This window comes from Galleria mellonella, unplaced genomic scaffold (assembly GCF_026898425.1).
Source record: "Galleria mellonella isolate WM207_F2 unplaced genomic scaffold, CSIRO_AGI_GalMel_v1 utg63, whole genome shotgun sequence".
Classification (NCBI taxonomy): Eukaryota; Metazoa; Arthropoda; class Insecta; order Lepidoptera; family Pyralidae; genus Galleria; species Galleria mellonella.
In genome coordinates, this window is record NW_026442130.1 from 2,265,667 (window position 1) to 2,279,546 (window position 13,880).

At 35.0% G+C, this 13,880-nt stretch overlaps 1 protein-coding gene across 3 annotated transcripts in view; it reads right to left on the minus strand.

The window, feature by feature from the left end:
* Positions 1-11,095, minus strand: part of LOC113521789 (CD109 antigen) — a 37,580-nt gene extending 26,485 nt beyond the window's left edge. The window contains exons 1-9 of one of the 3 annotated variants that reach the window (XM_052899958.1): positions 10,679-10,863; positions 9,558-9,713; positions 8,709-9,028; positions 7,501-7,681; positions 5,865-6,036; positions 5,288-5,400; positions 3,114-3,254; positions 2,297-2,519; positions 645-811 (exon numbers count right to left, since the gene is read on the minus strand). In XM_052899958.1, the coding sequence (XP_052755918.1) occupies positions 645-811; positions 2,297-2,519; positions 3,114-3,254; positions 5,288-5,400; positions 5,865-6,036; positions 7,501-7,681; positions 8,709-9,007 (1,296 nt within the window). In that variant the 5' untranslated portion in view covers positions 9,008-9,028; positions 9,558-9,713; positions 10,679-10,863. The other 2 variants (XM_052899957.1, XM_052899956.1) reach the window with 2 other exon arrangements.
* Between the last annotated feature and the right edge of the window lie 2,785 nt (positions 11,096-13,880).

The following is a 13,880-nucleotide window of genomic DNA, read 5'->3' on the forward strand; positions in this document are numbered from 1 at the left end:
TTTGAAGGTATATGGCATGAATTTACTGGGTACAGAGAAATAACACCTGAGTCCTCGGGAATGGCACGCATGGGGGTATCATGGGCGAAACAGTATACTCTGTTATATCCATGGTACTGCTCATGTTTGTAGGCGACGGTTACCACTTTCCATTAGGTGGGCCGTCACCGTAAGGTATGCCAATAACCAATACATATTTTAGTACCAGAGAGAGACTTTGTACAAAAGTCGCGTTTGCTTAGGCACCTCTGTCCCATTTGTATTTCTACCGTGAAGCAGTTGTGTTCGCATGGCTGTGTTTCGGTTTGAAGGGTGAGATATGGCAGTGAATTTACAGGGTACACGGGAATAACACCTGAGTCCTCAGAAATGGTAACGCATGGGGGGTATCATGGGCGAAACAATATACTCTCTTATGTCCATGGTACTGCTCATGTCTATATTAGGTGACGGTTACCACTTTCCATCAGGTGGGCCGTCAGCTTGTTTGCCACTCTATGTTGTATAAAAAAAAAAACAGAAAGCTTAACTACAGTTACTAAACCGTCTGCCAAGTGTCGCACTACTGGTAAAATCCCCCCTTAAAGGTAAGGCTTAATATCCAGCAGCGAACAGTTAACAGCTAATTAATAAAATATACATACGAAGTTGAAGAGCCTGGTGCGGACGGCGGACTGGTCGTACCACCAGTCGGGCTGGTCGAGCTGGTTGGGCTGCCCGGGCCGGTACCGCGGTCTTCCAAACTCGTCCAGTCCGGCCGCGTCGTACTGACCCGTCTCGTTGTACAGGTACGGGTTCGCGTTGGGACGAACTGGGAAATAAGTGATAAGTTAAAAAAAAAGAATACAGGAATCTTCATGGTAATTTTTTTATACCACTGAAGTGGCAAACAAGCATACGGCCCATCTGAGGGTAAGTGGTTACCGTAGCCTATGAACGCCTGCAATACCAGAGGTATTACGCGCGCGTTGCCGACCCTGAAGAAACCTCTTTACCCTCCTTTTGAAGAACCCCACGCTGTAGTCTCTTGGGAAAACCTCCGCAGGGAGCTCATTCCATAACCTGAGTGTTCGTGGGAGGAAACATCTCTGAAACCGCGCAGTACGCGACCATTGACGCTGTAGGGTATGAGGATGAACTCCCTGTTGATGGCGAGCCGTACGATGGTAGAAAGTGAATGTGGGCCTATATTAATTATGTGGTGAAAAAAATTGAAAATTGTCGCAAATAAATATTTACACGTACGTATCGCTATACTTAGAAATCACAACACGTACAATGGAGAACTTACTGCACATTATGATTATGTAAATATACATACATGAATACATTAAACAAATATTACATTAATATTTATTTATTTAACTCTATATTGCATCATAAATAAAAATATACAATGACAAGTGAATAATTCAAGTGAAATACAGTAACACAAATACAGATTGAAATATACAGATAAAGGTACAAAAGGCGGTCTTATCGCTAGAGCAATCTCTTACAGACAACCTTTGGTTAAGGGAGAACAGATAGAAATGGGTAGGAGGCCTGATATATATACAAATATATATCAGAAAAACAAATATAAATATACATACATACTTATAGATTAAAAGCGGCCCGTCCCAGCTTCGCACAGGTGGACATTTTTACATTTTTATCTGTACCTACTAGCTACCTATTTCATAGATATGCCCGCCCTCACCTGCCCCTCTTCCGCACCGCTAAAATAGGTACGAATAACATGTACAAAGCGTTATTTTTTTCTATTTCTATGAATTTATTAAATTCGTAATATCTATTGAATGAAATAACCCATTTGAAGAATATGTTTAAAAATATAAACACTAAGCAATAATTATCGCTGACAATTTGCTTTAATCGAAGCATGTTTAAAATGAAATGACCGCATGAATGACACAACAACATGCTTGTACTGTCAACACTGAAAAAAGTTTCAATTTGACACAAAAATCCCCATTAACAAAATAATCCGCCATTTATTGAATTCATTTGTTACAAAAAATGTGATAAATAAAGAACCGCTCGACCGATTTTGTGCAAACTTCACATAAACCATCTACTAAATAGTCCGAACAAAGCCTAAACATTTGGTTTGGATAGGTGAGCCCGTTCTTGAGTTATAAAATTACAACGAAAAGTGGCATTAATTTTTATATATATAGATATACGATAACACAAATAAACAATGATAGATATCAAAAGTGATGATGATGAAGATGGTGATCATTCATTGATTAATGTAATTTACAAGAATTAAAAATCTAACACATCTCACCCCTGGTATACTGGGAGCCGTAGCCTGGCGGCACGCCGTACTGGCCGCGGTTGTTGAACTGCCCCTGGCGGTAGTAGTTGGGCCGGTACTGCGGTATCGGCCGGATGGTCGCCTTCAGCGTCATGTTGCCGCGGACCGGCGCGCCCGACGTGTAGTTCGCCATGATGCGCCCGTGGATGTATGGGTCCGTGTTGAAGAAGAACGCTGGCATTGTTACATTCACCTGAGTAAAGGTAATATGTTTAAACAAAGATTGCAATCGAGCTTATGGTCTTGCTGACAGTTACCTATGAATGTAGGGAGGGGGGGGGGGGATAATAACAAAATCTAGCAGCCCTTCGCAATCAATATACCCATCAGGTATAGGTCATGTAGTCCCCCCTGGAAACCATCATGTTTCATTCAACTTTTTTTTTTATTCAACTTTGAATGGCTTTGAATGGATATGGCGTGAATTTACTGGGTACAGAGGAATAACACCTGAATCCTCAGGAATAGCAATGCATGGGGGGTATCATGGGCGAAATAGTATACTCTGTTATGTCCATGGTACTGCTCATGTCTATAGGCGACGGTTACCACTTTCCATCAGGTGGGCCGTCAGCTTGTTTGCCATTCTAAGTTGTATAAAAAAATGTGTATCAAATAATTGTTTTTTGTATCCCTATTTTTTTTTCTTTTATGCCTGTGGTGTTTATCAATAATTATTAGTGAAATGTTTGTAATACATCTGTGTTGCAACAGCGTATCAAAATATCAAATATAAAAAATTGTTGATAATCTTAAATAGATAAATAATGTATCTGACTGTACTAACTTCAAACCGTGTCTGATAGTATTCTTCGACAAGGAAATGCGACTCTTCGATCTGACCAAGCGCCTCCACGCGGATTGTCCATTCGCCGAACAGCGGCTGGTCAGAGAGCTGGTAGTGAAGACTCACGGTGCCGAAGTTACTCTGTGGGTAAAGACATTTTTAATATAACTTGGAATCACTAATAAACTGACGGCTGGAAAGCGGCAAGCATCACCTATGTAAACAGCAGCCTGGACGGTATAGTATACACCTGACGTATAATATTGTTAATTGAAGTAAAGCTGCTCAGTGGTAGAAACACGTGGGATAGTGGTACCCATACAGAGAACTTTTGAATTCCCACTATTTTAAACCACTCTCAGTGGGAAAATACAAAATTCTTTTTTATTGACAGATTTCTACCTTAGAAACAAATAATAAAAAAAAAACAGACAATTAGATCTAGGTTCTAGATATTTTATTAATTAGGTTTTACATGTAACAGCATCCGCACTAGTCATTAACTAGAATAATATATATATATATATATATATATATATATATATATATATATATATATATATATATATATATATATATATATATATATACACACATAAAAAATGGGTAAGCATGATATATTTATCTTAATTCATTCTGTACTTTATACTTTTCATGGCATTATACATTTATAACACTATTTCAACGGCATAAGGTCGTAAATGGCATACACGATGATCAAACGAGCATTGTGTGTACATAGCGATAATCGTTGCACTTGAGCCCGCCCTTGTAATGACCTATTGTGTCATCAGACCACTAGGCGTGTTGACAGCCATTGTAATGTTACCAAACATTGGACACCGTTTTTAAAGTTCCTTACTAAGTATACCGATCGCGTAATAGCGCTGTTTTTACAATAATGCAACCCCTCTATAGAGAGATTGAACTGTATATTATATTTAATAACTTACTCTACTCAGCTTAATTAGTAAAAGAAATAAGTAAAAATACTTTCCAGACGGTAAAGTATTTTTATGCTCCTTTTTTCCCTATAAGCAACTTTTCCTAATTAATTTTTTTTTTTATTGAAATTGGTTCAAATGAGTTGCTTATACAGAGCGTTCACTGTAATAGTATTTCTAGACGCTCTATCTAGGTGTATATGAAACAGATTGCAGGGTGAACACAGAATTGAAGCTTGGAAGACATCATATCTTCTGTCTCTACCGTCACCGTAGCGTGTAAGTGGGATAGATGATGGATAAGTCGCTATTGTTTATTTCTATCTAAAACCGATCTGATTATATCCGGATTTTCTGTGATGTCCCGCTTCAAAATAAGTCGTGGATCGTTCTGCACAATGTTTGAGAAAGGCCATTTATCCTGGAAAGTATTATTTTATTTCGGAATCTTGGCAATGACGGTCATTGATGATTAAACCTAAAGTTTAATAAAATGTTTGACATTATTCAAAGAGTCGAATTTTATCAGGTAAGCTGAACGCACTTGTCCTTTTGTCGTTCTATGAAAAACAAAATCCCGGATGCCGAACCAACACCACACAGAGCGTTCACTGTATTTATATTACTCACAACACACAAATAATACAAGATATAGATGAGCAAAAAAAAAAAAAGAAAATAAAAAAAATACAGTAACAAAATAAATAAAAGAAGTAACAATAGATATTTTTGCACTGAATCGAAAATATTTAACATTTTCTTAGGGAAATAATTATGTAGCGTGAAAAAGAAGGCATAGTGCGAACAACCGTTGAGAGTAAACATTCTTTTTTCGGTTGATCGTGTTTATGGACCACGTTGTTTCTGTATTCGCTCAGAATGATATGGTCACATGAAATGTTTTATAATAAAGAAAAAAAATTAGCTTAATCTGATTAAAATTTTGATTGAACTTTTTTTTTAACAGTTTCTAATTGAAGCTTCTACTTAAGAAAGTTTTTTTATTAAGGCAATAATACAATTACTTCAAAAAAAAAAAAAAGAAAATCAAGTACTGTAAATACGTTCAGCTGTCTACTTATTAAGGGAGATTTTTATTGCTTTCCGACCTGTAGAATACTCTAAAGGATGCTAATGACTTCAATTTATTTATTTCAGTATATATTTATATAGATGTAACAGAAAGGGTTACATCCTTTCTGTTATAACTTGAATTAAAATGTACACTACCTGTCTAGACAGCCAGCGCTTCATGATCCGCCTGTTGGGGTCCAGTATGAACACGTCGATGGCGCGACCGAACGCCTTCAGCTCAGTGTTGATTGGTATGGCGCGGAAACGAACTGGCCACAATAATTATTAGAATAAATAAATTATTAAAATTATTTTTTTTTATACAACTTACAATGGTAAACAAGCTGACGGACCACCTGATGGAAAGTGGTAACCGTCGCCTACAAACATGAGCTGTACCATGGACATAACAGAGTGTACTGTTTCGCCCATGATGCCCCCATGTGTTGCCATTCCTGAGGACTCAGATGTTATTCCTCTGTACCCTGTAAATTCACGCCATATCCCACCCTTCAAACCAAAACACAACTATGCAAACACAGCTGCTTCAGTATATATATATATATATATATATATATATATATATAGTGAAGCAGCATATAGTGAAGAAGCAGAATATATATATATATCCGTCAGTATTCTACGACTATGACGACATATACTTGTTTTTTCTTTTTTGCAAGTAAAAAATTTGTCCAAAAGTATTTTACTTAAATAATTTTAATCCACGTACCTATCTGTCCCTGCATGTAAACAGGCTTGTCCATCTGTATGAATATTGTCATGAACCTCTTGGAGAACACCAGTTGGGATTCATTGAAGAATGCTCGCCCTCCAAACGGGTTGTCCAGGTACAGCCCTTCGATGTGCAGCTTATAATCACCAGGCACTGAATTAGGCGGTACCTAAGGTGTTAAAACAGGGTTTAGGAGCATTCAAAATTTGTTTCGAGTTTCAATCAAAAGTGTTAATCATTCAATAACATTCAACTATAATTCAAAAGTTACATTTTGATGGCAATAGCAAAAAATATTTGAAAACTTCAACCGATCAATAATTTATTGGCGTAAACTAAGGCATAGTTGTTTTAAAAGCAAAATATAAAAAAGGCACTAGAATAACGGTCGCAAAACAGACCTACGACAACAAAAAACATATTTACATCAAAAATAATCCTTAAGAAATTTATAAAAACTTATATTTGGAGCATAGCATTATATAGGTGTGTAACATGGACAATGATGCAAAAGGAAAAAAAAAAGATGTTTGAGGCATTCAAAATGTGGACATAGAGAATGGAAAGGATAAGCTGGACAGAAAAACTAATGAATGAGGAAGTCCTGAAAAGAGTTAATGAGAAAAAAAAACATAAAAACAAACAATAGAGAATAAAAGAGGCAAAATGCTGCCTTATACGACATGGCGATTTTTTTTAAGAGCATAGTAGAAGGAAAAATAGAGGGCAAAAGAGGAAGAGGAAGACCGAGGTATAACTACATGGGACAGATAAAAGAAACATTAGGTGTCATGTCATATAGGGAGGTCAAGGATATGGCCTGGGATAGAGCTGGCTGGAAAAAGATGCATGAATTAGTTGCATCGACAAGAGGAAACTCTTAAATGAAAAGAGAGACAAAATTTTTAGCAGTTTTATTTGTATAGCTTATTGTATGATTATTAGTATTGGGTTTTATATCATTTTTTTTTTATTCACTGGTGTAAGAACGCAAGAATATACTTTTTTTCTATTATTTTAATTTTACGATATCTTGAAGGGTTATATAACCTACTGTAAACGAATCATAATAGGATTTGAAGGAAATTTTTTTCATTTTCCTCATTCACATCCATATTCTATTTTCCATATCGGCTGTTAACTGTTATAAATAGGCCTCTCTCGTAAGATGGAGAGGCCTGTTTTCAACAGAGGTGCCATGCTTGGCAGGTAGATTACGACACTCTTACGACACCGACGCAAAAGGGGTGGTCCATTCCATGGCAGGAAAAAAGTTCACTTATTATCTTAGTGACCTATATTAACACGTTTACGCCGGCACGGGCCACTGGTGGCCCGCGCTAGACTGTCTCATTGGACGGCGCGTACCACCGGTGGTCTGCACTAGACTGTCTTTTATGGCGGCGCGTACCACCGTACGTATTCGATGATGAAGCGTAGCATCAATTAGAGCGCCGCCTTGCAGCAAAAAACATTAAAGTCGGCCCGGCGTGAACGTGTTAAACTAGATAGTACTTAGTGGGTATTCTTATTAACTAAAGTTGACTTTATAACATCTCTGGTTATGAAATGGAATTGTGATACAATATACTCTTCTCCATCACCACATGGACAGCTAAGTCTCATCACTTACCCTAATATTGAGTATTTCAGGTACACCCTCGTTAACCCTCTGCGCGACGTTAGCGATCTCCACACCATCCCTGGCGATGGATGCTTTAACTGTCATCTGCATTCGCGCTTGAAGAATATTTGCCGATATCTTGTATATTTGACCCGGGCGGACTATACGGGACGCCACTATGAAGTACGTACTGCAAGAAAGTTGAGAATTTTATTTGGCTATTTCTATAGGTAAACCTTATCGTAGGATGTGGGAAAGGGATTGTTAGTAATGGAGACTGAGAATCACATTGCTCGCAATATATCCAACCAGGTTAATTCCTGATGGGCTAACTGGCTTGTTTTCATTCTCATCTATCACCCTTCACTGACGCTCCGCCAGCGTATCTCATCAGCGCAGGCTGGGTTACCATTCCATTATCACCCATTAAAAAAAACCTTATCGTAGTTTCCTCTGGAAACCAACGTGATTAATTCTTGTAGAATTTATAACGATGGGCTTTTATACTATGTTAGTTATTAACTGTCCACTGCTGCACAGAGACTTCCCCCATAAGGGAGTTTTCGCCAGTAATTGCCATACTTGGCAGGCGGGTTTAACAACTGTAGTTAGACTTTGATGTTTTAAAAGGGACGCTGCTGCCTTTATCACTACCATTAAATTTCCTTAGTCGCCTACGTCGTTATTACGTCAGATACCATATGGCACAATAGGCTAACTGACCTGCTTTCATCCTCACCTAACATTTCACACTGATGCTCCGCCAGTGCATACAGACAGTGCAAACTTGGCAATTCCATTCTCACCAATAAAAAAAGACATTTTAGAATTTAACGAATTTTCAACTACATAATAAGACTTCTAGTTAACTAATCACATAAAACCATAAATCTTAATTATAGACAAATGAATACCCATATACCAAGGGGTCATATCCTATAGGAATCCATTAATACCCACACATCTTCCCAAGATTTATAGGTTCCCATGACAATAAAAGAATGAAATAACCCCAATGTAAATAAATATTTTATTAACAAAATTACTTCAAACAAAAACCAATGAGTTTCCTGCCAGTTCCCATTTGAATCTTCTTACCTAACTGCTTCCAGTAAGGTACAAATATAGTGTTAAGAATTAATGTATATAAGGGAAAAAATTTACAATATAAATTAGTTTTTATTTTTAAAGCTAAAAAACCATCAATATATACTCACGCTTCATTAATAATGACACTATCGTGTTCTAAAGGAGCGTTTTTTGCACCAGTATTGTAGCTCGGTTTTGACTCTCCGGGACCATACATATTTTGGTACGGATCATTTCCATTGTACCTTCTATTAGGGTCGTAGGGATTCCTGTTATCATACTGATTCCTGTTTTGATATCTAAAGTTTGGATCATTTTGGTTCACATCAGTTGATTGTCCTGTGTTATACGTAGGAGGTACATAGTCCTGCGCTATGCACAGATGCAATATGGTGGCTAAACTTATACATGTAAGTGAGAGCTTCATTATTCAGTCTTGATTAGCTACCTGTGTGAAGAGATATTATTTTTATGAGAAAATATTTTAATATTAAATTTCAAAGGAAAGGAGTTAAGTTTAAATGTGTTCTTACACATTATATTTTTAATCATTGCATTAATAATAATTATAAATGTTTACAAGTGAGTTTGTTTTTTACTTCTTAGGAGCCTTAACAGTTCAACCAATCCTCATGAAATTTGGTATACAAGTGTTATATAGAATGGAGAAGGACAGAGCCAAATTTTTATCTTTGTTAGTGAATAAGACCAGGATGGTTTCATGGACAAATTCAGAAATAAAAGCTAATTATACAACATAGTATACTCTGTTATGTTCATAGTAATGTTCATGTCTATAGGTGATGGTTACCACTATCCATTAAGTTAGGTTGTCAGTTTGTTTGCTAGTATTTAATTATAAATCATCAAACATAAAAATTTATAAATTACTATTTGCTTGGTATTATGTGGATTTCAGCAATAGGAAAATTAATAAAACGGATTACTTCTAGATGATGTATTAAAATACAACATACCAGAACTGTATCTGATTTGGTGCAGACAAACAATATATGTAAAAAACATTGTTTGAGCATCTTGCTTTTCTTGCTTATCTTTTTATGATCATATCCTCTTTTTAATTTTTTTATATATCTCCCAGACAGGCATTGTCTAGTTAAAATTTTATTATACTAGAAAGATAATAATGAATTTATATAAACTACCCTTTGGGTACCCAAGCTGATTCAAGATAGTTCCTTGTATATGTCTATGATAAAACTTATGTTTAGCAGTACAAAGTGTCAGATTAAAAGAATAATAATAATAATAAAAACAATTATGATCTCCCAATCTAAGTACACTCAGATAATTTGAATTGAAATTTTATTATTTACTAGTTGTATTACATAGCTTCACCCACAGGTATAATGAATAGGCTCATGAAATGAGCAAATGCAAAAATATTTTTTCAAATCTGACTGGTAGTTCCACAGGTTAGAACATTCAATCTTTTCCTCTTTATTAAATTTGTATGTAAAAACAGGAAATATGGATAAAAAATTTTGGCGTTCATTTAACTCTGTCTACTATGTCTACAGAAACCGGCGTAAGTATATGATTTATTAATTACATTATTAGTTATGATTTTAAGCCAGTCTGAGACAGGGTTATGGAATATATAATTAAAGATGTAAAGAAATGCATCAGTTCCTTTAGACTTATTGTTGCTTTGGATTGAAGCCATATTACAATATGCGACGGTTTCGCAAGCAAGATAATGAACTAGATCAAAATTAACTACAGCGTTTAATCTAGAACAAGATCGGTCTATATTTGTAACCTATCTAAACCATTATATCACTAAAATCAGTTGTAAACATTAAAATTGATAAATAATATGTACCGTTAATTAATTATTACATTTATATTTTATTATTATTAAAATATTTTCAAGTTTAAATTAAAAGATTCAAAATAGTACTTATTCGTTACATCGTAAACAAAGATTTAAATTTTATAAAAAAATATGTTTTTATATGTTTATATGGGTTTCAGTGACTGTCATTAATTGGTGATAAAAAATATATAAACTAAACGTAAATTATAAACATACATTTGTCCCATTTATTTAATTTAATAAACTTAACAACTTAACCTGAAGTTAACGCCCATGGAAACGTTTCGCTTCGTATTACACCACAAAATACACTAACATTTGAACTAAAACTTCTCGCACTAAAACTATAATTTATAATATTTAATTTAATGATAGTTTTTCATTATAAATCAAATTAATTTTGTTAAAAAGTATTGAAATAAACAAGAACGGTAACACTTATTACTCACTTCATTCGGCAAGCTTCATTTTATTCGTTGTTAGCCGAATAGCGCAGACGCACCACGCCCGGTTTGAGTAGTGTTGTGCATTATGCCCACAGATTAAAGACATGTAAATACAGTACAATTCACTATAATTGGTTAAATTAGAAGATATTTTTTTTTTTTTTTTTGTTTTGTACCTATGTTGCATATATAGCTGCACTGCTTTAACTTTTAATAATCATATAACCACCATTTGTAGTCGTGCATATAAATCGTTAGGCTTTGTAATAAGACAATAGGCCCAACTTTAAGATAAATATGTGATGGTATTATTATACTATTAATTTGTACGAAGCATTTTAGAATTCAATTCATTTACTTGAAACCCTCATGAAACAAAATATAATATTAGAGTTCAGAGAAAATTCGCACGTTTTCTATCTACTTTATGGCTACTATCCTTATTTGTACCCATCACTGTTCGTATCCGGTATAATATATATAAAAACTCTCGAGGTTAGGCGAAAGTGCAATTTGATGGATTATTATTATTTGTTGTTCAGCAACAGAACAAATAATCCCGCAACTCTCAGCCACTGTTCTTTATAGGTACCCCAACGCAGCATCCGATTATGTGCATGTCGATTATTATTGGCACAGCCGATTCGTACCTGTACAGCTCAGTTTGCTCCGACTTATCAAGCTATTTCTTTGCTCAATTCTTTAATTATTCAGAAGCCAGATATTGTTATTTTTAATAATAAACTAAATAGTTTTTCAAAATGTTGTTTAAAATCTTTACTACACGTTTTGAGAAACTGTAAGTGTAGTGAGCAATTTATAAATAAATAAATAGAATGTTTCATGAAACATGTTAGCAGTTAAAACCTACCTTTAATTTATATATTAATTTTTTTATATTAAATAATATGAAATAGATAATTAAAAGAATTCATAATTATAAGTATGGTATTTTATTGGTATCGTTGAAGGAACCCTAAGGAACCCTTTGTAAATAAAAAATATTTAAGTTCTATAGTAAATAATAATTTTTGTAACATCTTCTTATGTATAAACAATAACTAATTCTTTGTCTACGGTTATAAAAATTACATTTCAGTTTTAAAATCTAGAAGTTGCCATTAATAAAAATGTATCATTTCCATGGTCTAGATAATTTAAGAGGTTTGAAAAACTTGTTGAAATTGTAAACAAAGTTTGAAAAACTCACTCTTTAATCATAATGTGTATAATATTATTCCATAATAATATTATACCCCCCACACGGATCGTGATTATTTGATAGAATATTTTAGTTATCAATTTCAAACGACTATATAAGATTTTCAGTTTATTATAGCCAAAAATTCTAGAGAATTATACTTTTATTATTATTAACTACCTAATATGAATATTACAATATATATACTTACTGTTTCAATCTCTGTGTATATATTAGGATTAGGCATAGTAGTACTTAACTTGACCGAAAACCGATAAATTTGGGTTCGAGTCTTATCGGTTAGTTTTTCAATCATCGTTATACAATTTTTGGATAGTGAACGGTCGCGAGTTCGATTCTTGTTGTTACCAAAATTATATATAAACTCTAAGGGCTGCAGTATGCTCATTCTTTCAGTCTGTTATTCGTAAATGTGAGTAAATCAGATTTTGGTTTTTGTTCTTAGTTCAAGGGAGGATGACAAAGACAATAGGAATATAGGGAGTTTTGTAAATTGAAAATAGAATGGTATTACTGTCTGCGCTATCAGTATACGGGAGTGAGGAGGAGTACCAGTGAAGGAGGAGATTGTTAGTAATGGGGTTTCCATTACTATTAATATATCTTATCAGGTTGATCGCCACGTGGATTTCCCTGGAAACCATAGTAGTAAATTTTTAAGTAGTCATGATGGGCTAAGTGATGCGCTTTTATCCTCACCAATCATCTTTCAGTGATGACCCCTTAAAGTCAGAGGAGAGTTATTGTTAGTTATGAGAACTTTAATTTCCATTGCTAGCAATGTACCCTGTCAGGTCGACTTTCGCACGGTTCCCCTTAGAAAACAGTAATAAATTCTTCTTGAATGTCTGTTAGGTTAACTCGCCTGGTTTCATTCCTCACTGGTTATCACCAGTGTAGACAGGATTACCACTCCATTAAGACCTACTAGCTACTGATAGGTGAGGAGAGGATGAAATGGATTTAGTTGACATATCGCAACAAATTATCCAGGAATGAGTCACGATTATTTCCAGGGTTTAACGCAAGGAAGTCAACCTGATAGGTTAGGTATATTGCTAATAAAGGTACTGCTAGACCCTACAACCTCCCTTCAAATACGCCTATGCGTGAACTGTCAAAAAGACAATAAATATATTTTGTTCAAAGCGGCCGAAGCGCCCAATCTAGGGCATCAGGGAATGGCCATTCCATTTATCTATTATCACGGTTATTATGAGCATTAGCTTTATAAAAAATATTTTTTAGTCCTGGCCCCTTGTAATATTCACATGCCAAACATAACATTTAAGACGAATGCTCATTTTTAATACGTTGTCTACATAATTGCGAGGCGAGATGCTGACGTAAAGCGCCATACGCGCCCTGAAGAATACTTACGTATGAAGTCGAAACAATTGTCGGCAACACGGCGAGTTAGTAAATTTCTCGTTATATATGTATGTATATAGAGACTAGACATGTTTGCAATACTATTTGCATCTTGAAGACGATTCTTGGGAAGACCTGTCCACTCCCAAATACTCCTGACCATGGAGTCATTAATTAGGCAAATCGGTCAAGGAATTTAGATTTGTTGAAACAATATGCGTAGTTTTCTATTAATTTTAATATTGTGATGTAAAACGAATGCAGTATTCTTATGACCTATGGTGCACTCTGTGATGCACCCGGGTGCTAGGTCCAGTTCCGAAACACCGAAGGCAATAACACAAACCACAAATTGTTTCTCCAGTTTGAGAAGGCAGATCTAAATATGTAATTAATTAATTCATTAGAGATCGAATGCTTA